Raw genomic sequence first — 24,325 nt, 5'->3', positions numbered from 1 at the left:
ATAGAGATAATACTGACTTTATTAAATGTTTAATTCAGTAGAGAAAAAAGTTTGTATCTGTCTGTCTGGCAGTTTGGAGATGTTACTATATGCATGAAGATAAGTTTATGGATATTGCCTCCGGATTCATTAATCTTAAATCAATTTCTCTCAACTACTTATAAAAACTGGGCAACAGCTGATTGTCTACTATTTATCTACAATAAAATGTTACTAAAATCTTAACCCTCAGAAACTGACATATCAGGCATGTCCTTCAAAAACTTAACTGACTAGTTTAGGGCATGAGGAACATGAATATCCTCCTAAGGGTACAATGGGCGAATACAAAACTGGAATAAACCCCAGTTTTCTAGAGTTGTGCAGAATAAATTTGCTTTATCCACTGTTTTCATTTGAAATTCATGACCCTGTGTTTTAAGACATGTCTCTCTTCATGAAAGAGAGGAAAGATTAAAATTTAGGAAAACCTAGACCTTCCTTTAAAACACTTATATTTAAAGGAGTGTAATTACAAAATTTACAGAAACAAAGACTGAAGTAATAAAAATACTAGCAATTACTCATTAATCTAACCAGAGCAGAGCATTAACCATGTATCACAACACTTTAACTCTCATCAAATGCATATAGTACATTTTAAATGGTAATCTAAACGGTGCACTACAAAATACTCATCTGAAGAAGATACAGGGATAATTCATACGTAGACACACCAAATGAAGATCACTGTAAGTACATATTTTGCTATAAATCATTATTATAGATTTATCAAATCTGTATTTTATCTGGATTTTACAATTCAAAGTTGGAATTCACACATTTAACTGACCTGTTTGCAAATTTACCTCACATTTTCATGTGAGGTATTTCATGTGAGGCCTATGATATTAACTACATTTAATAAATCCTGTACTGTATATTCTGTGATACCTATATGCATATAAAATTAGCACACTGTATGTAATAAATACTTTGAAAGCACTGAAGGTTGAACATCAGAACAAGAATGTTGCACAGTGGGGAAAAATACTGCATTTGTGTCACTAATTATTAATTTTTCATTCAGTATTTACTTGCTAAAATTTCAAATCTTACTTTATATGCCTTTATACCTTTTTAATATTGTTTTCTAATGGACATCTAATTTATGTTCTTTGTATTATTATTAAAATCTTGTATTGTTTTCCTGGGGAAAGCTGCTTTTTCCCTGGTACATAAAATTTGTTTTAAACCTCACTGTCTGGTTTGGCTTCAATCCCAGAATATCCTGATTTCTAAATGAAATTTAAAGCATTGCATGTGGGTATCATGACTAAGAAGCTTCAATCTTCACAGTGGATCCTGCACCGTATTAATCCCTGTTATACCATTTATTTCATTGTAGCTACATTTTTTGTTTTAATCTATGTGCTATGTTTGGTCTCAGTACCAAATATGAAAAAAGGATACTTAGAATGAAGCTCTGTGTTGACACAAGTTTCATTATTTCAGACCTAGTCCCAGACACTAACAGCATCATAAATGATCACATAATACAGGTGGTTTTGAAACTAAAAAAAAAAAAAGTTTCAAGTAAGTTAAATAAGTAAGTAGGGGCAGAGCATACAAATACATGTTTTTCATCACTGTTAATGAGTGAAGTAGTATAGGTGCCCTTTAATAAGGCTGTTTGCTATGGTAAAGCACATTCTAACCACACACCTGTCCGAACTCCCATAGGCCTTCTGAGGTACCAAGAGGCAAAGAAAAGTCTGTAGACTTTTCAAAGATTAAACAAAGGTTTCCATAAAGGAATTGACTTTTATTCTTCATTTATTCCCTCTTGAGCTACTGACAATTGAGATGCTTTGATCAAACTTTCCATCACTATTTACCTTCAGAGACTAAGTAGATGAAGCACTTCAGCTCCAAAAGCTTCAGAAAATTGCAAAAAGCACTAAATAAGGATTTTTATGTTGCATAATGGTTTTCATTCTGTGAGAGAAATTGCAGATGGCTCATTAGAGATTTCTTTGTCAACTACTTCTGGAAACCACTCTCTTTCCTCATATCAGAGCTAAGTATAGTTTGTAGTTTATAGAGGCTGACTTTAGACTCTGCTTCTATTACAGATCACAAATTTCCTTCATTGATCACTCAGTTTTGTGGCTGTCGTTCAAATAAATTAGTTTTACAAACTTTTACAATAAATATACCATTTTAATTCTAATGCAAGCATCTTTTGAGGCAGAAACACAAGACTAGTCCTAACGCCATTCTGTTTGGGGGAATCTGTTGGAATCACTAGTGCAAGTTCCCCAGTTCTTTACTGTATAGTTGTTCAGTTGAGTATCTGTAGACCAGCAGTCCAATTCCTGCCTAAAACTAGAAGTAAGGCTTTATATGTCTTTTCTAACAGAAGAATATCTGTAAACTGTCTGAGATCACAGTCAGGGTCAGGAAGAAAGACAGCACACATTGAAAAAATAGAACAGCTCTCAGCACATCAAAGCACAGAGATTTGTCTCAGAAGGCTGTTGGCAATTTGTAAAATGTCAGGTTATTTCAGGTGCCTCACTGAAATGTGCAGCTAGGTTGACAAGTGAATGCAGGCAAGACATGGGGAAAAATCCTTGAGTTAACAGTCTGTGCCAAAAAAAAAAAAAAGTTATTTAGTATCTCAATTAATGCAAACCCAAAATCAGGGTGCCTTATGCCAAGGAGCAGAGGAAAGGAAACCAGGAAAATACACAGCAACACAAGTTACTTCAATCAGTAAAGGCATTCCTAAATATTTTTTCTTATTTTCTTTCCTTTCTCTTTTTCATTTTTGCTGTATAAAAAGATGTTGATTTTTAACATCCTGGTCTAAACACTGCTGCCGAGTATATTGATTAAGTTAGGTTAGATTTATCATAGACCCCATGACAAATGTGACAAACCTAGGAGCACGACATGTTTTGGTTAATGGATAGATTATGATGAGAAAAGCAGTCAAATGATCTGGAGAACACCATTTGAATGCGGCAGGTGGAGAACTGCAGCTATAAGGAGTTGTATCACAGACCTCTAGCAGTTAAGACACAACATTTCTGTCTTGAGCAGGAAGTAGAAAGTTAAGTCTTGATTCCAAACAAACAGCACAGAAAGATTGTCATTGCTTAATCCCATCTCACAACCAGCACTACACAGCCACTTCCTCACTTCTCCACTAGCAGGATCTGTGACAGAATCAGAAGGGTGAAAGTTAGAAAACATGGCTTGAGATACAGACAGTTTAATAGAAAAAGAAAAGCTCTGCATGCAAGCATAGCAAAATAAGGAATTTATTCGCTGCTTCCCATGGACAGGTAGGTGTTCAGCCAGGACAGCTGGACTCCATCACAAGTCATGGTTACTCCGGAAGACAAACAGTATAATTCCAAATGCCCCCTCTTCTTCCTTGTTCCTCCCAGTTCATATACTGGGCATGATGTCACATGCTCTGGAATATCCCTTTGGTCATTTTGGGTCACTGTCCAGCTGTGTTTCATCCCATCCTCCCAAGCAGCCCTAGTCCGCTGACCAGAATAAAAATTTCTTACAGGAAATTTCTTTGTGGATGAGCTTTGCTTTACATCTTCATTCAAAGTATGCCAGTAGATTTGTCTCTCATAAATGCAATGCTAATCACAAACAGATCCTAATATGAAGATCCCATGTCATAGCCAAGAAAATAAAGTCGTCTCACAGCCCAAACTTTCCCTTGCCTGTCCATCTGCACTTCACTAGACCCCTGTGTTTTGTTGCTTTCTTATCTGTTAAGTCTATCTCTGAGTAGCCAGAACCTTTAACCATAACAACTCCAGCTGTGGCCTGCTCTCATCTGAGCAAGCCCTCAGGTAAGAATTTTGAAGCTGAGCAAGCTTTCAACTTACCCCTTTCCTCTCAAACACAGGAGCTTCAACAGTGTGTCTATGGATGCATAAACTCACTGTTTCAGTACCTGCTCAGCCATGAGCTCACTTATGGTAAGTGTACTCCTCAAGAAGGAATCACCTTAAAGAGGACATTGAGGTGCTGGAGTGTCCAGTGAAGGGCAACAAGGCTGGTGAAAGGACTAGAAAATGTGTCATATGAGGAACAGCTGAGGGAGCTGGGTTTGTTTAGTCTTAAGAAGAGCAGGTTCAGGGGGCACCTTTTTGCTCTTACAGCTCCCTGAAAGGAAGGTGCCAGGTGGGAGCTGGTCTCTCCTACGGTGCCTGCAGGACTACAGGAGATGGCCTTAAATTGAACCAGGGAACATTCAGATTATGTATTAATTATTTTTTCTGTATTACTAGGGTGGTTAAGCATTGGAATAGATTGCCTAAGGATGTAATTGAGTCACCTTGAGATGTCCTTGAGGTGTTTGGATCTGGTGTTGGGTGATAGTTTAGTAGTTTAGGGATTAGTTGGTAGTGCTGGATGGACGGTTGATGGACTGCATGTTGATGGACTGCATGTATCTTAAAAGTCTCTTCCAACATTGATGTTTCTATGATTCTATCATTTTGCTTCTGACATTCTTCAGGGAGCAAGCATTTCAATATGTTTGTGACTCCAGATTAATCCTAGCATGCCTATAATCCATGTTGCCCAAATCCTAGTATTTAGCCAAATATAATAGTTTGGACACGCTTCTGAACAGTAGCTCAGTAACAGTCCGCCAGTAATTGTAGAAAGCAAACCAGCTGCACCGTGGTGTCTCTCTCAGGCCCGGCCGGACCGGGTGCCGGCGAAGCGCTCCAACTCCCGCCGCCGCCTCCCACCGATCCCTCACGGAGCCGCCCCGCGCATGCCTCCCGCCGCGCCGCAAGGGGGCGTGCACGCCGGGAGGAGGCCGCGAAGTGGCGCAGGAACTGACGGAGCGAGCGCTTCCTGCCGCATCCCAGCGCTTCCTGCCGCATCCCGGCTCTTCCTGCCGCGTGCCGGCCCCTTCCTGCGGTGTCTCTGCATCCGGGGGACAGGACAGTGCTCAGCTGTGGGAGCTGGTCTCCGCTGCTCGCCCCGCGCAGTGATACCCGCAGCCCCGCCTGCCTCCGCTCAGGCCCTACGTGAGTGTCCCGTGGGGGTCTCGCGGGGACGCGGCAGGGAGCGGCGTCGGGGTGCCGGGCTCTGGCCCCAGGGGTGGCGGCGGGCCCGGACGCCTCTCCCGGCATGGGGGCTGGGGGCTGGCGGGTTTCCGTGCGCACGGACTTACCTGCACGGTTCACTCCTGTGGCTCTGTGGGAAATACCTGCTTGTTTGGAAACACTGCCCAAAGGGACAAAGGTACCTGGACTGCAAGTTATGAAGCTTGTTCAGGAGAGCCTGGCAATTCCTGGCGAGGTAACCCGTGCTGACGGTCACGGTAAAGGTCGTTGCCGCTGTTGTGAGAAAGCGGTGTTGCTGCATTGTTTTGGGTTGGGGAAGGTAACTCCTCCATTGCTTGTCTTCTTGGTGTTTACAGCTTCAAAGGCGAAACTGAACATGTGTTTCTTCTGCGCCTAACTCTTGAATTCTCGTTCATCGTTCTGTTACTAGCTAATTGTATACCTAAACTGCTTATTTCTATGGTGTGCTGTGGAGAGTGCCTGGTCTGCTTAGAGGGGAATGGGGCATGTTAATAATTGTTCTGTCTGCTAGAAATAAAAAGGTTTGGACAGCAGATACTCATCCAGACTAAATGCCAAGTGACTTACTTGTTATGCAACATGATGTCATTTCTTCGGCAGAACTGAAAGTGAACATCCAAATAGTAACTTCCATAATGCATACTGCTTCCCTTCACCCGCCCCATCAAATGGGGAAAAAAAAAAAGGAACAACTCTAATAGCTTTCTCTTAGAGCTAGTGCAGGTTTTTACTATTCACTAGTGTGGATTATCGCAGGAAATAAGGAGCAAAGCCAAACACAACCATATAAACTCCTCATTATTAATTTTCTTATGCTTTGTCCTGATGCTGTCCACAGTGGCAGTCAGAATTGTCTGGGAAGTTGTGCCAGAATCAATTTTGAGTTGAAAAGATAGTAAACTTATCTTTTTCTATGACAGAGTCTGTTCAGTAAAATAGTACTACATATGTATGATAAAGCATGGTTAGATTAGTTGCAATTGATGTTATCATTTGTCTGCTTTTTTACTTGTCGTGTTGTGAAAAAGTACTAAACTTCATGACATAACTTGTAGTTCATGATTAGCTGAATCTTCATGCTCTTATAATGTACTCAAGGATTTCTTTCCATATATTATGAACCTGTTTCAAATATGAAACAAATTCCACAGTTGCATGGTACTTTTCCCTGAGATGAAAACTGTTACATCTTGTGACGTGTAATTTTATTTTTTTTTAATTAAACTAAAAATTGAGGGGGTCATATAAAAATTCACTTTTAAACATAAATAAAGTAAGCAATAATTATGAAACTTGAGAGTGTGCAGCATTTTTGTTTAGTGTCTTATAATGACAGAAATCCTGTGATCACCATTCTCTTCAGCAGTTCCTGGAAGTATATTCTAGCTTACTTGAATTTTTAAACCAAGAGCTTAAAAGGTAACAGGTATTTCTTTTTGCTTTTTTGCTTGATTTCAATTTCTTTTCTTCTTTTTTTTTTTTTTTTTTTTAGATAAAAGGATACATGTTCACTTCAAGTAGAAAGGAGCATGTTCCCAAATTCTTCCAACTTGGGTCGTCCACCCTTTCCTCCAAAATATCAACAACAGAGTACTTTCTTCACTAAACTTCCTTTAAATATGCCTCCTACTCTTCTTTCTCACCAGCAAATTGTTGTTCCTCCATTTCATCTTCACAGTGCAGTGTAAGTACAGTAAGGTTTGGTAGCAGGGGTTGGGTCTGAAAGAAATATTTCTCCTTATGGAGGATAGTGTTCACTGTTTATAACATTGAACTGCCCTGAACTTCACAAAACTTTTAAGATGTCATGCATATAAAAAAGAGCTGTATAATTTCTCTTATGGACCTGCAAATCTATATGCTTGCCTGCGATGCATAATGCATGAGATGTAATGGCGCTGATTAGAGTTGCTAATCCACAGCTCAGTTTTAAAGATGTTCGATCGTATTTGTTTATTAAGGAGAGCAGGGAGGAGATGAGAAGGGGAGGAAATGTTTATTCTTGGGTTTATATTTGAAGACACTGTAGTGCTGTTTAGGCTTTTGAACTTAAAAGTTCCTTAAGTGAATTTGTTTGCTAACCCCTTCTTACACATATGCTGTCAAGAATGAACATTTTCTGTTTTTAATGAAATACATGTTATAAACTGAAATATATCTTCGTGTTGAATAGAAAAGAAAGATATATTCCTTCTAAAAATGCCCAAGTGATAGGACTTGTAAAATTTAATATTCAGTTAACAAAAACTACCAATCCATAAAAAGTATCTTGGTTATCTATGAATGACTGTTTTGGACTGTAGTCTTTCTAGAGCTCTTTTGAGTGGGAATGTTGAAACTACTCCAGCTGTTACACTGCAACCAGTGACTTACAGAAGTGTCAGTCCAGTGTCTACGCCAGATGCCCTGACGTCGTTTCAAGGAAGAAAGTAAGTTCTTTTACGTATGTGACCAATATTGGTTGTAATGTACTCATTGTGAAGCTCGTCTGATATCAATTTCTTAGGCAGTTTGAGTTATGTTAGAAATTGCAATACTGAGTACTTTTTTCTTTTTGATGTAAACAGGCCATGTATTGGCTCTTTAAAGCATAGTACCTTTTTGAGAATCTTAGTACTCAGAAGTGACTTCCTATACCTAGTTTTCTCTTCCAGTATCTGTAGCCTTGCAGAGGTGATTTAAGTGATTTATTGTAATACTGCAGTGAATTGGGGTCTGTGTGGGTTTGACTTTAAGCTGGTTTGTGTCAACGAATGTTCTTTTATTGTTAATTTGTCAAGTTAAAAATAAGAGTGCACCCTCAATGTTTTATGGGAATTGTCGTGTTTTCCTGATAACGCATTACATGTTTTTCCTAATTTTCTTAACTACATGATATATTATTTTTCAAATACAAGGTATAAAATTCAAACATGTGTAAATTCTTTTTTTTTAAAGAGGATTTTATGGAAAACTAGTTTTTGTAGGTTTTTTTTTTAATTAACTTGAATTTACATTACATTACTTGAATTTACATTTGTTATTTTAGTTACCACAGAAAGGGAAATTTTATATAAATGTAGGGTTTAATTATCTTTTAATGCTTTAGAAAAAGTCAGTTCTCTTTATTAGTTCAGATATACTGGTCGATACATGTTTCTAGTAATTGTGGGAATCAGCTGATTGGAAGGAGGTTCTCTGTAGTGTGTCTTCAGTACTATCTCCTGAATGCTATTTCGCTACCAAATCTAACATGAAAAAATAAGCACAGTCAAATATAAGCTGTTAAGTTATAGCTGACTATGTAATTATCTCATGGACTAAGGAAGCTCCTGGTTTTATGCTCCATGCATTTTTTCCTCTTGAGCAGTCTATTCTATGACAAGCTATGCTATGTTGGGAGATTTGTAGTCAGCTTAAACAAACTTGTCATTTGGGTTTCAGTTGGTTAAATGCAGACACTTGCCTTAAAGAATTGCATCAATCCAGTTCTCGGGTAGCTTTATTTCTGCAATTTTATGTTCTCTTTTTCCATTCCAGGTTTGTTTCACATAATACCTAGGATGGGCACACCTGCTCTGTAGCATACTTAGTGAAGTAGTTATGTCATTAAGTGTTAGTATTTGAACTTTGTAGAAACTGTCTTTTAATTATAAGTTGGAGCTTGTGAACTAGAGGAATTACACAGTGTCTCTCTCTAGGAGACAAAGTCAACAGAGTGTTCCAGATGACGCCAAACGGCAGCGGATTCATTCACATGATTCTGATACAGCTGTAGTTAACCAAGCAGTGCCTTTGCCAAAAGAACGTAGACGCTCCTTCCCAGCATCAGTTTCAGTTCAGTCTCCAGGGGTGCATGCGAGTGGCTCACCAGCCTTAATTGGATGGGTCCCTCCTTTGCAAGATACTTTGTTTCCAGATCCTACAGAAACCAGGCTCCCTGTTGCCAAGGACGAGGTAATGGCTTTCTGTGCCTGTGCTTTACTTCTGTCTTTTGAGTATGCAGAATCTAGAGGTACTGTAGGAGACCACAAACATTTCTACCAGTGTTTTTGACAGTATCATGGGCTATCTATTGGTAAGCTGCCATTAGAAGGAGTGTCAATAAGTGTAGCTGCCACTGTTGTTCTGTATCACCTCCTTGTCTTTGCTTGGGTTTGAAGCATTTTTGTGGTGGCAGGGGAAGTCAGGGTATTGTTTCCTTGTAAAACCCCACTGTAGTAATATGAGAGAAGCCCATTCTGAATAGATGCAGTATTTGGCCTGTAAAGATGTTCGCTCCCTCTTTTCAAGAAAGCATAAAAGTTACTGTCATAGCTGTTCTGGAATATAGAAGAGAATGGAATGGAATTGGGAACTGTTTCTTGTTCTGCACACATATGACAGAAGGGTTTTGGGTTTTTTAGTGTAAATATGCCTGTTGATTATAGAATGTAACAGTGCAGGAAAGGAAAACAGTCAGTACCTCCTTCCAACAAAGATCTGACTTCTTAATTAGTTTATATGGGATAAAAAAGAAAGCTAATTTAAATCAGGTTTTTTAATGATATTTTTCTCCCTATTACTGGTAGGCAAACTGTTCACATTAAAGTCAGCAGAAGATGTCTCTGGTCATTCACTACTTATTCCCTGAAATACTGCATGTACTGATGATGCAAAAATTATTTTCTCTGATTTGCCATTTTATAACAAATGGAACAAATTTAAATTTAAAAACTTAGCAGAAAATTTTAAAAGGAACTATTAATTATGAATTTAAGTGCAGTAAAACTCTAGACAGTGGAGTTGGTCATGTGAAATGGTGCTGGGTTTTGCATTAAAAAAACCCATCCCTTTGTGTTTCATGTAATTGCATCTGTGACAAGAAAGAATGTTCACTTTGCTGTGTCTTTACTTTTTGTATGTGTGTGTCCAGTTAAGTAAACAGGTTTTGGAGTTGTTTCAAGCATGTCAACAACAGGCCATTGATTTGGACAGAAAAGAGCTTTGCAGAGCAGAACTCCAGAGAGAAATTCAGCTAATTTTTCCACGTATGTTTTGAATCTAATTACTTTATATCAGTTTGCATGTTCTTCAAGTTTGTGATTCTTCCTTCCTCTCAAACTGTAATATGTCACATCATGTTTATTTTTTGTTACTCTTCTATTACAGAGAGCAGACTTTTTTTGGTTGGGTCCTCACTGAATGGATTTGGCACTCGTACTAGTGATGGTGATTTGTGCCTGGTGATTAAAGAAGAGCCAGTAAGTAATTTAAAATACGTAGTTAAAACAAAGTCTGGTTTTATGTATGTGCTGTTAAAAGGCTGGATCTCGAAATCATAAAAAAATGGTAAAATCTTTTTTGATTTAGTAACATAGTTTTGCACTCATAATAGCCACAAACTTTGAGCCCATTAATGTGCAGATAAGAATTAAACCCTATCAACCTAACAAAACTTATTTTTTAAAGCTTTACCTTCAATTCATAAGTGCAAAAATACAGCAAAAGGGAAGCAGATGCCTAGAATGATGAAGAAAACTGTTTAGAGAACTCTTTTAGGTGCAGAAACAACTTCTAATAAGTAAAGTTTCTTATTATTTAGAGTCATAGGTACCAATTTTAGTGATCAGGCATAAAAATGTATTTAGTATCTTAAACATTTTTAGTGAGAAAAAATGTTATGAGTAGAAATTAGGTAAACAGAAAGGATATCTGAAAGAAATTTCAATAGACCATAATCTTGAAAGAATTTAAGCATAATTTAAAGGGAAGAAGAGGGCATTTTTGTGTAAATGGGGCTAGGTTTTCATCTAGGTCTGTGATTTTTGAATGTCTGTTAATCACTTTGCATATTGAGTATGGATTGTTCTGTCTGGCATTTACTGTGATAAATGTGTCTGTAGGCTGTAGAATGTGTTGGTGTACTTGTTCATGTATTATTCTGAGAACAAATTTAATTTTAAAACCAAAGCATGCTTACTTTGAATATTTAAATGAGAGATACCAAAATTTTTCATTAATTTTAATACCACTTTCAGGTGAATCAGAAGACTGAAGCAAGACGTATACTCAGCTTAGTCCAAAAACTCTTCTGTACTAAACTTTGTAAGTTACCATCTAAAGCGAGGTAGTAAGATTATTGGCAGTTCTGGAAGTAGTGTTGATGCTCAGTTGTAATTGCATCTTGTTAATGTATGTAATTGCATCTTGTCTAGGTTCTAATCTAGGTTCTTTTTGGGAAACCTCTCTTAGTGAACTCTTAGTAATATCTTAGATTGCAGTGTCTTCCTGGGAAAAACACTCTTAAGAATTTGTAAAATAAGATGTCACTCACAGTAGACTGTGTAAAATTGATTTTTTTCTTTAGAGAAGTAATTAACTTATGTGCCTAATGAAGAAAGTAATAAATGTTGACAGTACCAGTACATACAGATAAAACATATCAATTCATAGTTTCTTTAGCTTATTGTTTAGACTCTCTTCAGATTAAGAATTCACATGGGTAGATCTTGACTTAAATGTGAAAGCCTTCTACTTCAAAGAGGCTTTTATATCTTCCTTTGAATTATAAAATACTCTTACATTTACTGGTATCAATGACTTTATCACCCTGCTTCCCAGACTTGTGGTATATTCTTTGATGCTAGTCCTTATAGTGATGTTTTGAACAGTCCTGCAGTGCTAAAATGAACAAACCATAAGTTTAAATGCAGACTTCAAAATTTCTTCATTGGCAAGCATGCATGCGCAGATTTTAACAGCTCACATGGAAGAAAGACTTGATACATCTACTGCTGAGTAGGCATCTGATATTTAATGCTTATTACTACTGATTATTGACATTTGCGTAAGTCTGAAAATTAATCTGGGTTTGTCTGTGGTGCAGCTCTCTCTGTCTGTGGTGGAGTGCTTTCTGATAGCACAGTGATAATGTAGGTGTGTTTTCAGGGTTCAAGAAGCTTCTAAATGAGCAGTCTTTCTCAAGAGCTCTTGTTCTGTAACAGAGGCTTAGACAAAATCAGGTATGTTTACCTGTATTGGAAAGGTATGATAGCCATGTGCAAGTGATCCCCAAGTGATTTGTGCTTTTGCCCATTTTTGATTTTGTAATTTTCTGATACCTTGCAAGTGCATTTGGTCAGCCTGATTTAATCAAAATATTCTATGGAAGGTAAGACAGGACAAAGCACTGCTGAGATTACCACTCCTGTCAGGGTCCCTTAGTTGTGGTATGTAGTCCTCTTACATCATCTCTTCAGAATCTTAACATCACTGTGGCATTAATTCCTATTTGTAGCAGTCTGTCCTGTGTCTGTGTGTGGATGTTATGTGAATAGAACTAACAGACAAAGGTTGGTTAAAAATGTTCAAAACCAAAAGGCTTTGGCACATGGGTCTTTACACCTAGATTTACCTAATTTACAAGCTATAGCTGAGTTATGCCAAGGTTAAGTAGTTCTGGAACAGGAGGTGTCCTGGTTTCAGGTGAGATAGTTAATTTCTTCTTAGTATCTGATGCAGTGCTGTGGTTTGGATTTAATATGAGAATAATGTTGGTAACACACTGAAGTTTTAGTTGTTCTCAGTAGTGCTTACTATAGATCAAGGAGAGCCTGTCTACCTAAAATGTATGAAGCTGCTTCTGGTAATTATTTTCAAATTTTTGCTGCCCTGTTAGCATGCATGATACTATCCTATAATTTTAAGATAATACCTCTCTGGCAATATTAGTTAAGTACTTCTTTCTTTCTTCTGTAGAAGAGAGACTGCAGCATGTTCTTAAACAAGTGTGTGAGCACTCATAAAACTTACTATTGCTTCACAGGAGAGAATGGAAATAAACATAGTGTGGGCCAAACATGAAAGCTAGAAAAGTGTATGCCAAGATGTAAGAGAAACAACAACAGGGAGAAGGTATAAGGTGCTATTTAGAATAAGTTCTTGCTCTGTTTTTTTGGAAGAGTTAAAGGACAAAAAGAAATAAGGAGGCTGGCATAGGTAAAGTTTTAGATCTTCTTTAACCTTTTTCCAAATCACTTTGGTTCAGAAACTTGGGAGAAGTTTTTTCTATCTGTGCCTCTTACAACATTTCCTTCTTTGTTCTTGCTGTCTGCAGTGTTCCTGTGCATTCCAATATAAGGACAGTAAAAGTGTGATTCTGTGGTTATTTCATCTTAATTCTATGATGGATAAATGAAGAAGCATTCCAAGTGTAAATTAGATCAGTCCCTTTCACAGTTTGTTTTGTTTTCAAAACTTTGAGTGTCATGTCTTTTATCCTTCATATGGAGTTGAATGTGATTATTAGATTAGGAGATTTGGGAAGTGGATTCAAAATTTGTATAAACTCTAACTTGTTGCAGGTTTGTAAAAGGTAACAAGTCTGAGATTTGTAAAAGGTAACAAGTCTGAGGACATCTGATGGACTAAAACTCCTGAGCAAGGAGTTTTAGTCCATCAGATTCTAAGTCTTATAGCAGAGCTTTTCTGTGTTGTCATTCTGCGTCTAGAATACCAACTGAAATAAAATGTCTTCTGTTTTTGAATAGTCTAATAACAGAGAAAAGTGGGAAAAAGCTTCTGATATTTTATTCATTGTTTTTGTGTATATCTAAACCACTGAGAGTTGATGTCAGACTGATTCCCCACTTCAGATTCATCTATGTGGGATTCATTTGAAGAACACCATAATAGTATTAGGTTGACAAGTATTTACTATCTGCATAAATAGCCAAGAGCTCATTTTCCCTTAGATTTACAAAGAGGTACAGTAGCATTGAGACTAGGGTATCAGAGTAGAATCTGCCTAATGGTGGTCTAGTGGGAAATGTGTAACAGCTGGGGCAAGCAAAGGAGTTTGAACTCAGTTGAATGACTTTGAAGGACTGTGCAGATCATTGAGTGAATTCCAAAAAATCAGCAGTTGCTTCATCCTGTGGTGGGTTGTACCTTCCTAGATTCTTCATGAATGTGGATTCAGACTTCTGTGTTTCTCCTTCTGTAGTATAACCAAATCACTAAGAGCAGGCTTTGTGCACAGGATGTCAAAGATCTTTTTGGCATATGCCATGTTTGGGATTAATATTCTGTACAATTGCTTAATCTTTCATTATGTGAAAGAAGAGAGGGAATTAAGCTCTTCAGTCTGAAATTCTGCATGAATAACTTGTATATGAAGCAGTGCTTAGTCTTCTTTGAAGCCACTTAGATTCTTTTTTGCTGAGCTGAAGTGGTGTTCATGACCTTTCCATAGACATGCCTAAAACTGTGGAGCAGCTGTACAGATTTCTTTTCATGTATTTTAGTGTAGCGTCTCTGGTCACAGCTTTCATGATCACATAGTCAGTTTACTAAGGCTCTTACTCCACCCTCAAGAATTCCACACCCTGTATTTGTGACTGTTACTTCCCCTGTATATATGTGTAAGGTACAATATAGATTCTGCTGACAGCATCATTGGTCTGAGCCAAGAAAGAGGATACCAGCAGGAAGTTGCTGCTTCTAGCTTCTTCTTACCTCTTCTGTCTTCTTCCTTGCTTTCTACCACCCTGTGAAAGAGATTGGGATTATGTTTTGGGATGTATCTTTTTTTTTTTTAGCCAGCTAATTTGACACAAGCATCCATCAAGTATAGGGAGGCATTTGCAGACAAGGATCTGTTTGGACGTGGATTGTCCCTTGAATGAGTTCAGTTAACCTCTGAAGAGCATTGGGAAGGGTCAAAGTGAGGAAAGTTGAATTGCTGTGGTATACAGATAGACCATGTGTTAGTGCATTGGGAATCTTTGTCATAAATTTGTTAGTGAAAAGAGAGGAGGCAGAGAGCTCTGCATGCTTTAGACTCTCGCTTTAAAAATATTCTGCTGGAGGACAGATGCCTGGATGTGTCGGAAGGTGCAGCTAGAAAGAGGGGATGCTTGTGTTAATTTAGCAGACAGCGAGCATGAATTGAATTTGTTCATTTAAGATTCTCTCTTTAACATCAGTAAATTAGTAAGATTGTCTTTTATTCTGAGTGCGAGTCTGTGTGTTGCATAGGCTTGTCTGATGCATTAAAATCCAAATAAAAGATTGCCTCAGGTCAAATCTGTCTGAACATGCATATCCACAAAACAATTTCAGAAAGTCTCAAAAAAAGGTTTGTTTTAATTGAGTATTGCACAGATTTTGTTCCACCAAATCTGAATTTATCATCCAAAAGCAAGGAAGATTATGCTGGGTGTTCAGCTGATAGAAGTACCTCGTTGCTTTTTCTGGAGGGAAAGAAAAATTCATTTTATTAAAGATTATTTTTAGTCTGTATTACTTGTACTGTGCATGCTTATTTATGCTAATCTGAGGTTAATTTATAAAAACAATGGGAAAATATATGATGTTGGATATGGACAAATTGGCAACAGAAGTAACTACTAAAATCACACCTTTTGACCAAATTAATACCATACAACCTACAGGCTCCTACCTTTCTTTCTTCTTTGTTGCTTTCTTGGTCACAGTATTCATTCAGGATTATGGGAAACTACTGAATATAGGCTGAAGTATAATGAAATCTAGGGAATTCACAACAGTATGGCTGATGCAACAGCTTTGGGGAGCTGCGTGTGGAGGGTGCATTTGGTAGCATACTGTGTAGGTAATCATCTGATAATCATCATCAGTGTGGATTTATTGCATGTCCTATCACTATTAAAACATAAGGCAGATAAAGCTTACCCCATCTTTGATAGAAAGCATTATCATGTTTTCAGTAGCACTTCCTGGTATGTAGTTTATAATTCAAATGAACAGTTTTCAAAACAAATTTTGAGCCTATCATTAGCCCATCCATCCAACCCATATATCTGGTTGGATATATTTCTCCTCCTTTATTTTTGTACCTTAATTATAGCAATTCAGGATTTGTATTACAAGTACTGTTCCATGAAAACATTGTAGTTCTGCATTCCTTATGTTAAAATTTCTGGAATATATTTCCCTCAGTCTTTAATGTTCTACTTCTTCTCTAATGTTTAGTGTGGGGGGTGTTCCACCTGCTTTCATAGGTTGTTTTTTTGCTACAGTTGCTAAAGGTTAGTTAGTTTTGTACAACCCTGCTAAATTTAATAAGCTGCTATTTGCTATAAATCAGTCAATTAGATTCTATTACAGGATCTTTCATTAAGATCTGCATTTTGCATGAAACTTAATTGCATATTTTCCTCCCTTTCAGCAAGCTACATTGAGCGACCTCAGCTGATCAGAGCAAAAGTACCAATAGTGAAATTCAGGGATAAAGTCAGGCAAGTATTCTGTTCAGCCTAATCTTTTAGACTTTGATATGGGAAAGCATTCTATATGTGTACTGCCCTTACAAGGAGTCCCACCATTTTGTATGTTTATTTGTGTGGTGCTGTAGTTGTTATCACAAGTTTGTAGAGCTAGCATGCAGTGGCAGTCAGCTTATTGCCTTGATGGTCTGAATCACCTCTTATGGTTGAGATACTATTTAGTTCCTGTGATGTGAATTATTTCTGGTGGGTTATTTGTACATAGTGGACTCCAAGTTAACAAATGGTTTGACAAAAAAACAGTGGTAGGAAGAAAACTGTTGTGAAATATAATTTTGCTTGCTGTGCAGACATAACTATTGAGCTATACAAACAACACTGAAACAAACTAGTTTGTGGTGATATTTTGTTGTATTCATTGTATATTCATTATGAAGACATGAGAATAATTTAGTGCATTGCACTAGGACAGATAATGATGTCTTTCTTATTGTGTGTGATAAAAGTATCTGACAGGAAAAAGTCATGCAAACACTGAAATATGTTGATAGTCTGAGTAATGTTCATTGGCTTAGTTTTGTAACACTGATATTTATCAGTTTCCTGTAGTAACATAGTTTGATCCTTCTTTGTAAATTGGACTTTGAAAAACTTTAATGTAGCTCTCTTAACCTGTCTGTACAGTTCTAAAATTTTGTAACCCTGTCTCTGTCTTTTAAAAACAAATAAGCATACTTCTCTGGCCTCTCCCTATGAAAGCATATCACAACATGTTTTTATCATGGTATAACTTTATCATGGCTAGGTTCCTGCCCTGATAAAACTAAATCTTTCATGTTTATAATTTGAACTAAACTATATCACCAGTTTAAGCTTTTTGTTTCATCTGAGATTATACACACTTGTTGGAGTTTTCACTTTACACTTTTTTCTTCATTTACAACCAGTCCCATATTTACTTGAGTATAATTGCCTACCTTCTTTTAAAAATTTGAATGTTTTTTACTTTCTCTTCTAACAGTACAGAAGGTTGTTTCTTTCATGCTTCCTGGAAGTATGGTACTTGTCAAGCTAAAATTTGGGTTATTTGGATTGCCTACATATAGGAATGCTAGTCTTCGTATATAAATGAAATTATACATTCCTGGTCCAAATATTGAATGAGTTATGGGATTATAGCAAGAATATTTTTTCCCCAATTTAAATTAAGAAAATAAACTTTTTTAAAAAGAGACCTTTAGTGTGGAACAGATAGAAGTGATTGTGTGAGAAGACTGAAGTCTTTTTGTAAGCAGTGATTTCAAAAAATAAGTCATGATAATTGTATACCTTACAGATAGGATTTAAAGAACTCTTTATTTCCCACTAAATCAAAGTGTGATCTTCTCAGACTAGAAGCAGCACATTATATTTTTGCAGAGTAAACAGCAGTATTGTTCGCCATCTGATTTTCCATCTTCCACATTGCTTTTGTGGAAGAGGAGTGGCGGTGAATGTCATCGTTTTGGGTTGGGATTTTTTTGGTTGTAGTTAATTTTTGTTTTGTTTTCTGTCTTTACAGTTATCTTACTCTTACATAACCTGTCACCACCATGTTTTGTCTATTTATTTAAGCATTTGTCTCTTTCTAGTCTTTTAGCGGTCTCTTGTCTTTGTAGGCTAAGATGTACAAAAAATGCATATGCATGCATTTTTTCACAGAGGTCTTAAAAAATTGATTGGATATCCTGTACCTAGGGCACTAGGCCTGTCTTTGCAAAAATTGAAACTAAACATTACAAGCTTCCTGTGAGAGCTGATTTTTTGTTGGGAGTTTTTTTCAGATGCTGGGGGAAGGTGGTTGAATTTGATGGGTGTTATCTCTGTATCTGGAGATGAACATTCTAATGTGTTACCAATAACTGAAATATATATATATATATTGTATATAAGTGAAAATGGCTGTTTCCCCTTACTTTGATTCAGTGAATGAGAAAGCATTCAGTTTGTATTTGTTCTCTTTTATAACCTTTAAACTTGGGGGTTTATAGTGCTGTAAAAATAAGAGAAGATCAACTGCACTTAAAAACTTACCATATTTTTTTGGTAGTCTTTCCCAGGAAATTATTCTAAGGCTGGTTCTGCTTCCTGACAAGCCTTTGATCTTACCATCCGACCTCTTCCAGTTCTCTTTCTCAGTTCATCCTAAACTAATACCCCAGAGAATCCTTCCTGGTATCAAAAGTTGTCTGTAATAAATAATGTATTGCAAGTGTAGTTGGAGAAAGATTTGGCAAAAATTAAGAAAGATATCCTAAGTTGTCCTAAAGTCTAAATTTGTATCTACATGTATTCTTCATTTAAAACAACAAGAACATTTTTATAACAAAGGAGTTCAAGTCTTTAAGTGGCTCAGGTGCTATAAACAAAACTAAATCACGGCATTTAAAACTCTGAAGAAAGTTTCTAGAGTTTTATATTAAAATTACTTTTCTCTACATCTGCCATAAAGTAGGTAGTAAACATGCAGAAATTAAATACCATGATGCTTCATTTTTTTTGTCTCCCTAATAGCAATGTGGATTTCGACTTGAATGTAAACAATGTGATAGGGATAAGAAATACATTCCTTCTGAGAAGCTATGCATTCAGTAAGTTTTTATTGTATTTTCTTATTTCTTTAACCTTTGCTTTTAGAGTTTGTATTTTAGTATTGATATTCTATGAAAATTTAATAATTACTATATATAAAATTACCTATTTAGCTACATTAAGTGTCTTTAAATTCTTCTTGCTCATTCTAAATACATGAGGAAAACAGCTGTATGTTTTTAACTAAATATTATACTATTCAGAAGATAAAAAAGATTTTTCATATTCAGGTCCATATATCTACTACAAGGGCTACTTCAGGTATTCTGCAGATAATAAGATCATGATAGTAATGGTTATCTAGTGGTATAATCTCCAGCTTCTTTTATTTCCTTACAGCCAATGACAGTATGGATGGCTGATAGCCAGCTATGTCTATTTGCTGTTGCAGAGTCTTTGCTTGGAAAATCCAAAATACTGCTTCAGTATTTATACTAATCCCGAATCAGAATTGGTTTGTGTCTGCTCAGGAGTTTGCATTTTAGGGAGAGATTGTGAAACAGCCTTGTGAAAGGAAGGTAATAACAACAGCACTCTTAGTGGTAAACTAAGAGTTTCTTTCTTAGCATTGCAATGTCATTTGTCAGATAAGTACATAAAGGAGTGTGCCTCAGCCTTTTTCTTCTAGGACATTTGCATTTATTCCTTTTACCCTCTTCTTCAGTTCTTGCATAAAGGAATTTCTTTCTATTTAGGGTAGGCAGTTACCAATAGAAGCTGCCTTCACTAGTTTTTACTAATATTTCAGTCAAACTAGTTTGTGTTTCATATTCATGTTACTAGGAGAGTCTACAACTTGTCCCGGATCAGTTGGTTAACTGTAATTTCTTCATATGTTCAAGAAAGTGTATGACTTTCTTGAAAGGAAAGGAAAGGATTTGCTTCCAAGTACTAAAAATATTAGGAAGTAATCATTGAGCAGTCACTTCACAAAGTCTAATGTTGATGTACTTGTTTGTAGCTTCTGTCACAGATTGTTTTTTGTCAGAAAATCACTGCAGGGCAGACAAGTCCAGATGTGAAAAGAGCAGTAGAAACAGTCCTAGTATCCCACCTTCTCTTCTGTTCTGCTGTGGTGCTCACTTTTATAAGGCCAGCAAAGTTAACTTCATGTTTCCTGGTGAAGGCAAATAATATTTCTTGAGGTCAAGGAGTGAGTTAATAGCAAAGGGAGACCTGTGATTGAAAACATTGTCTTCTCAATGTTCTGGACCTTCCTAAATATCATGCAGCATATACCTTGTCTGTCTTGTCTTCCTTAGATCAGAAAACTCAGGTGACATAGCACACACAGAACTCCATACTTTTTATAAGTCATATGAGCAAGGATGGATAGCCTTATATGTATTATCCTGCTCACTTAAATGTGTAGTTGAAGGTCCATGTGTAGTTTAAGGTCTTCAACCTGAATAGGGGAAAAAATTATCAAATTACCTTTAATGTGGAAGATGTATTGGTCTGTTTTCCATTGGAACAAATTAGATGCTCAAGCAAACAAGGGACCGTCTTAGTGAACATGATAAAAAAGCTAAAACTCAAAAATTTCTGTGGATGCTCTTCTGTCTGTTTTGAAGTTAACTCTTTGGTGTTGGTGCATGAGTGCTCTGGAAAAATCGAGGATGATAAGGCAAGCTGACACAAAACGTCCGCAGAAAATGTAGGTAGATTAGGCAGAGCTAGAAGGCAAAGTCTGTGCTGTTATGTTACCAGCAGTTTGTTGAAGGGGGCATGTCTGTGATTAATCACCAGTTTTTGCTAGATATTTTTCAGTTAGTGGAGGCTAGACTTTTTAGCTTTGTGCAAATAATGTTACTGAGCATTTTCTTGAGAGGTAGCTTGTATTGAAGTATCAGACAAAGTTTACTGCCCTATTGCACACTTACTTTGTTATATGCTAGTTACATGCACCAGCAGACAGAATTTAATATCTCAAAATGAGGTCAACTAAAAAAAGATCTTTTCTGCTGTGACACAAAATAGCTATGTTTGAAACTGGAACCTATTTGCATTTTTCTCTCATGGAAAAATTCTATTCCAATTAATGCATCTTCATGTAGTATCTGTACAGTACTTTTTGGCATTTCATAATTGGTGTACTAAGTTACATTTTTTAGTTTAACCACTGGTGAGCAATAAGGAGTTTGGTTGTTTCCAGAAGGTGTTCCAGATGTAGTAGGACATAAATTCCGAGAAGAGTACCAGTTCCATGGGCATGTGTGCTGAACCACTCTAAATATGTTGTGAGAAAATCATGCTTGATAGTTTTACAGAATAACAGAGAGCGCCCCAGCTGATGCAGTTGTAGGGTGTCTTTTGTCCTAGTGTCCTGATAAGCAGACTACAAAATCTTTGTATGATGATGTCAGGTTAGAAAAAGTGCTCCAGAACGTATAAGCTTTTTTTGATGATCTGCTTCTGCATACCTGCAAATAATAAACTATTCTGCAGAGTCCCAGGAGTTTGTGGTGGGTGGTGTTTACTTACATAGATTAATACTTCAATTAGAAGGTTATCTATATTCAGCAGAAATTCAAAAGATCATACATGGCTTATGGCTGTATTTATGTTTTTCCTCATGAAATGTATAAATATAAATTTAAAGACATATTGTATCTAACATGTCATCTGCATAAAAAGCTATTGAAGACAGGGCAAATTTATAATTTATGTTGGTATGCAGGGATTAATGCTGTCATGTATCCTGATGTAAACTTTAGAATCAGCTGTGTCCTCCAGCCACAATAATTCTTTTCCCTGCCTTCCAAGTTTTTATAGCCTAAATTGAAAAATAACATAGGGTCTTTCCTGGCAGCAAGTTTTTTCAGGGAAAATTGGTACAATGAACTGGAGAGACCTTAGAAGTAGAAAGACGCTTTGCAAATTTCCTAGTATACCTCTTGTGGTGTGTCTGTGGATTTTACTACTCAAAAGGCTGTTTGCAAATGCAAGTACTATATTTTGATTTTTATAGGATGGATAGTAATTGGAGAATTCTGTAAGTAAATTCTATAAAATGCCTGTAGAATGTAACCTTAGAATAGAAAACTATCATGTTGATCAAGTAAGAGCAAATGTTGATTAATTGCTCTCTAGTTAAATGTACTTTTTTGAGATGTGTTTATTTTACTTGCAGTTGAGAATCGAGTTCGTCCATTAGTACTTGTTATTAAGAAGTGGGCAAGTTTCCATGACATAAATGATGCCAGTCGTGGTACTTTAAGCAGCTATAGTCTTGTGTTGATGGTTTTGCACTATTTACAGAGTAAGTATTTTTTACATGTTTAAACTGTCCCTTTTAAGTTCATATTTGTGTAGTTTTCCTCTTTAATGAAACAAGTATCTCCTACACAGAAATACTTTAAAGTGAATTTTACTCCATTTCTTTAGTGTTGCATTTGTCTTGAACAAGTGGACCTGCTCTTTGGAGACAGAGTTACCACCTTTAAAGAGGTTTGGAAAAAAAATGTACCTGGAGGACACTGTGCAGCTATAAAATAAACTCAAGTACTACTTCACAAAAATGCATAAGTAGTCATCTGTAGTCATCCCTGGCAGCTGCCCACAGCTGTCTAGGAAAGAGGAAAAAAGGGTTCAAATAATCCTTTTCATGCAAAACTGTGATCAGTCAGCTGTCTTGGGAATATCAGCAGTCCAGAAACCAAAGAGGAGCCTTCTACCTGTGCTTCCTCAGCCTTTTCTGTGGGGGAAAAAAAAGCATGAAAAAAAAGACCCTGAGGTGTGGCCCTGTACCCTGTACATGCATCTAAGCATCAGGTTTTTAGGTTCTGATATTTTATTCATGCAGATTTTAAGCTTTTTTCTCCTGCTATATGCATGTGATGTTCCTGAAAATAGCCTAGAATTTCTAATAGTGTGTCCTAGAATTTCTAATAGTATTTTTGTTGATACTGTGGAGAGAAAAAAAAGAATACCTTTCTTTTGCACTAGTGTTCCTGCCTTTGCTAGGCAAATTTATTTTCTATACTTATTTCCCTATTATTATACTTATAATAATATACTTATTATATTCTTATACTAATGTAGATGTCTTTGGACCCAAGTTTAGTATGGCTTGAGTTTATTTTATAGATACATCAGTATCTTGTACATGAACTTTCTCCCGCATAATATGTCTAATTAACTTGAACAGTAAGAAAAGGAAACTCATAGGGCAAATGCTAGTGGTGTTAATTTTTCCCCTCCCATCCATCCTCTTAGTAAAGCTTACTAAAGCATACACACCTAGATATACAAGACCTTGATTGTTTGCTCAGATTTTGTTGCCTTTTAATTTAGTGTGGTAGAGAACTGGAAAGTATCCAAGATGTTGCAGAAACATGAACACCCACAAACAAAAATGTTATTGAAGCAGCTGTGGTAATTTTCTTAGCAGTCCTGATAGTATATTCTACTCTTTGAAGATACTCCAAGCACATTCTAAGAATTTTGCTGTTCTGATTCTTAGACCCTATGGAAAAGGGATTCTGTGACATCTCTTCACCTGTAAGACCTTATAAAAGAGTGAACTAAGTCCCAAGTCCAAGACCTGTGTACTGAGTTTATTTTCCATAGTGAATATTGTAGACCAATTTCTTAAACCATGCTGAAGACATGATGTTAAAGCCTTAGTTTGAGGAGTGCTCTGACAGTTCTAGAGCTGCTTGAGTAGGATGTAATTACTTTGGGATTTTGATTCATCTACAGGACCACCTAATCACAGTGATTTTTTTTTAATATGTCTAATTTATATAGTTCAATAGATGCACTCCCAATCCATGGTTTTCATAAAAGTGACCAATATTTAGATAATTTTGTGTTTATTAGTATTGTTAATGACTGCATGATCTTCATAACATATCTGCCATTTAGCAGACCAGCTAATACTATTAAACTGTATTTGTGTATTTTGTGGGAATTTTGCTAGCAATGCCTGCTAAGTGTGTTGAGCATTTTTTAATAGGTTGGAGACTCATTACGTAATACTTGGCAGCTGAAAAACACGCTCTTCTGCAGTAACTGTAGACTCGTTCATAGAATTGTATTAGATGTAAGGAAAAAAAGATGAGTGAAGCTCTAATTTTTCATTTAGGGAATCTAGATGATTTTCCTATAGCTATGAATTCTGAATATGAACTTCAGAAATAAAGCTATACCCAGCTGCTATAGAATTTTTCATGCCTTTTATATATAGTAGTATCTTGGTAAGACCTTCCATTAGCTGAATAAAAGTCCTATTGTACTGTACAGTACTAAATACAGTAATATAAATGTTTCCCAAATAACTTATTTTACAAAATGCATGAAAGTGAAGTTATTGATAAATGTTTTTAAGATAGAATTTCAATGCAA

At 36.5% G+C, this 24,325-nt stretch overlaps 1 protein-coding gene across 1 annotated transcript in view; it reads left to right on the top strand.

Annotated features, from left to right (window-relative positions):
* The first annotated feature begins 4,961 nt into the window (after positions 1–4,961).
* Positions 4,962–24,325, top strand: part of TENT2 (terminal nucleotidyltransferase 2) — a 44,773-nt gene continuing 25,409 nt past the window's right edge. Inside the window, exons 1-10 of the mRNA XM_036403238.1 lie at positions 4,962–5,057; positions 6,610–6,801; positions 7,421–7,546; positions 8,798–9,053; positions 10,012–10,126; positions 10,248–10,339; positions 11,117–11,183; positions 16,288–16,357; positions 18,899–18,975; positions 22,110–22,238. Coding sequence (XP_036259131.1) covers positions 6,647–6,801; positions 7,421–7,546; positions 8,798–9,053; positions 10,012–10,126; positions 10,248–10,339; positions 11,117–11,183; positions 16,288–16,357; positions 18,899–18,975; positions 22,110–22,238 — 1,087 coding nt within the window. The 5' untranslated portion in view covers positions 4,962–5,057; positions 6,610–6,646. The remainder of the gene's footprint in view (positions 5,058–6,609; positions 6,802–7,420; positions 7,547–8,797; positions 9,054–10,011; positions 10,127–10,247; positions 10,340–11,116; positions 11,184–16,287; positions 16,358–18,898; positions 18,976–22,109; positions 22,239–24,325) is intronic.

Source organism: Molothrus ater, chromosome Z (genome assembly GCF_012460135.2).
Source record: "Molothrus ater isolate BHLD 08-10-18 breed brown headed cowbird chromosome Z, BPBGC_Mater_1.1, whole genome shotgun sequence".
Lineage (NCBI taxonomy): Eukaryota > Metazoa > Chordata > Aves > Passeriformes > Icteridae > Molothrus > Molothrus ater.
The sequence above is the reverse complement of the archived record's forward strand: the minus strand, read 5'-3'. Positions and strand labels throughout refer to the sequence as shown.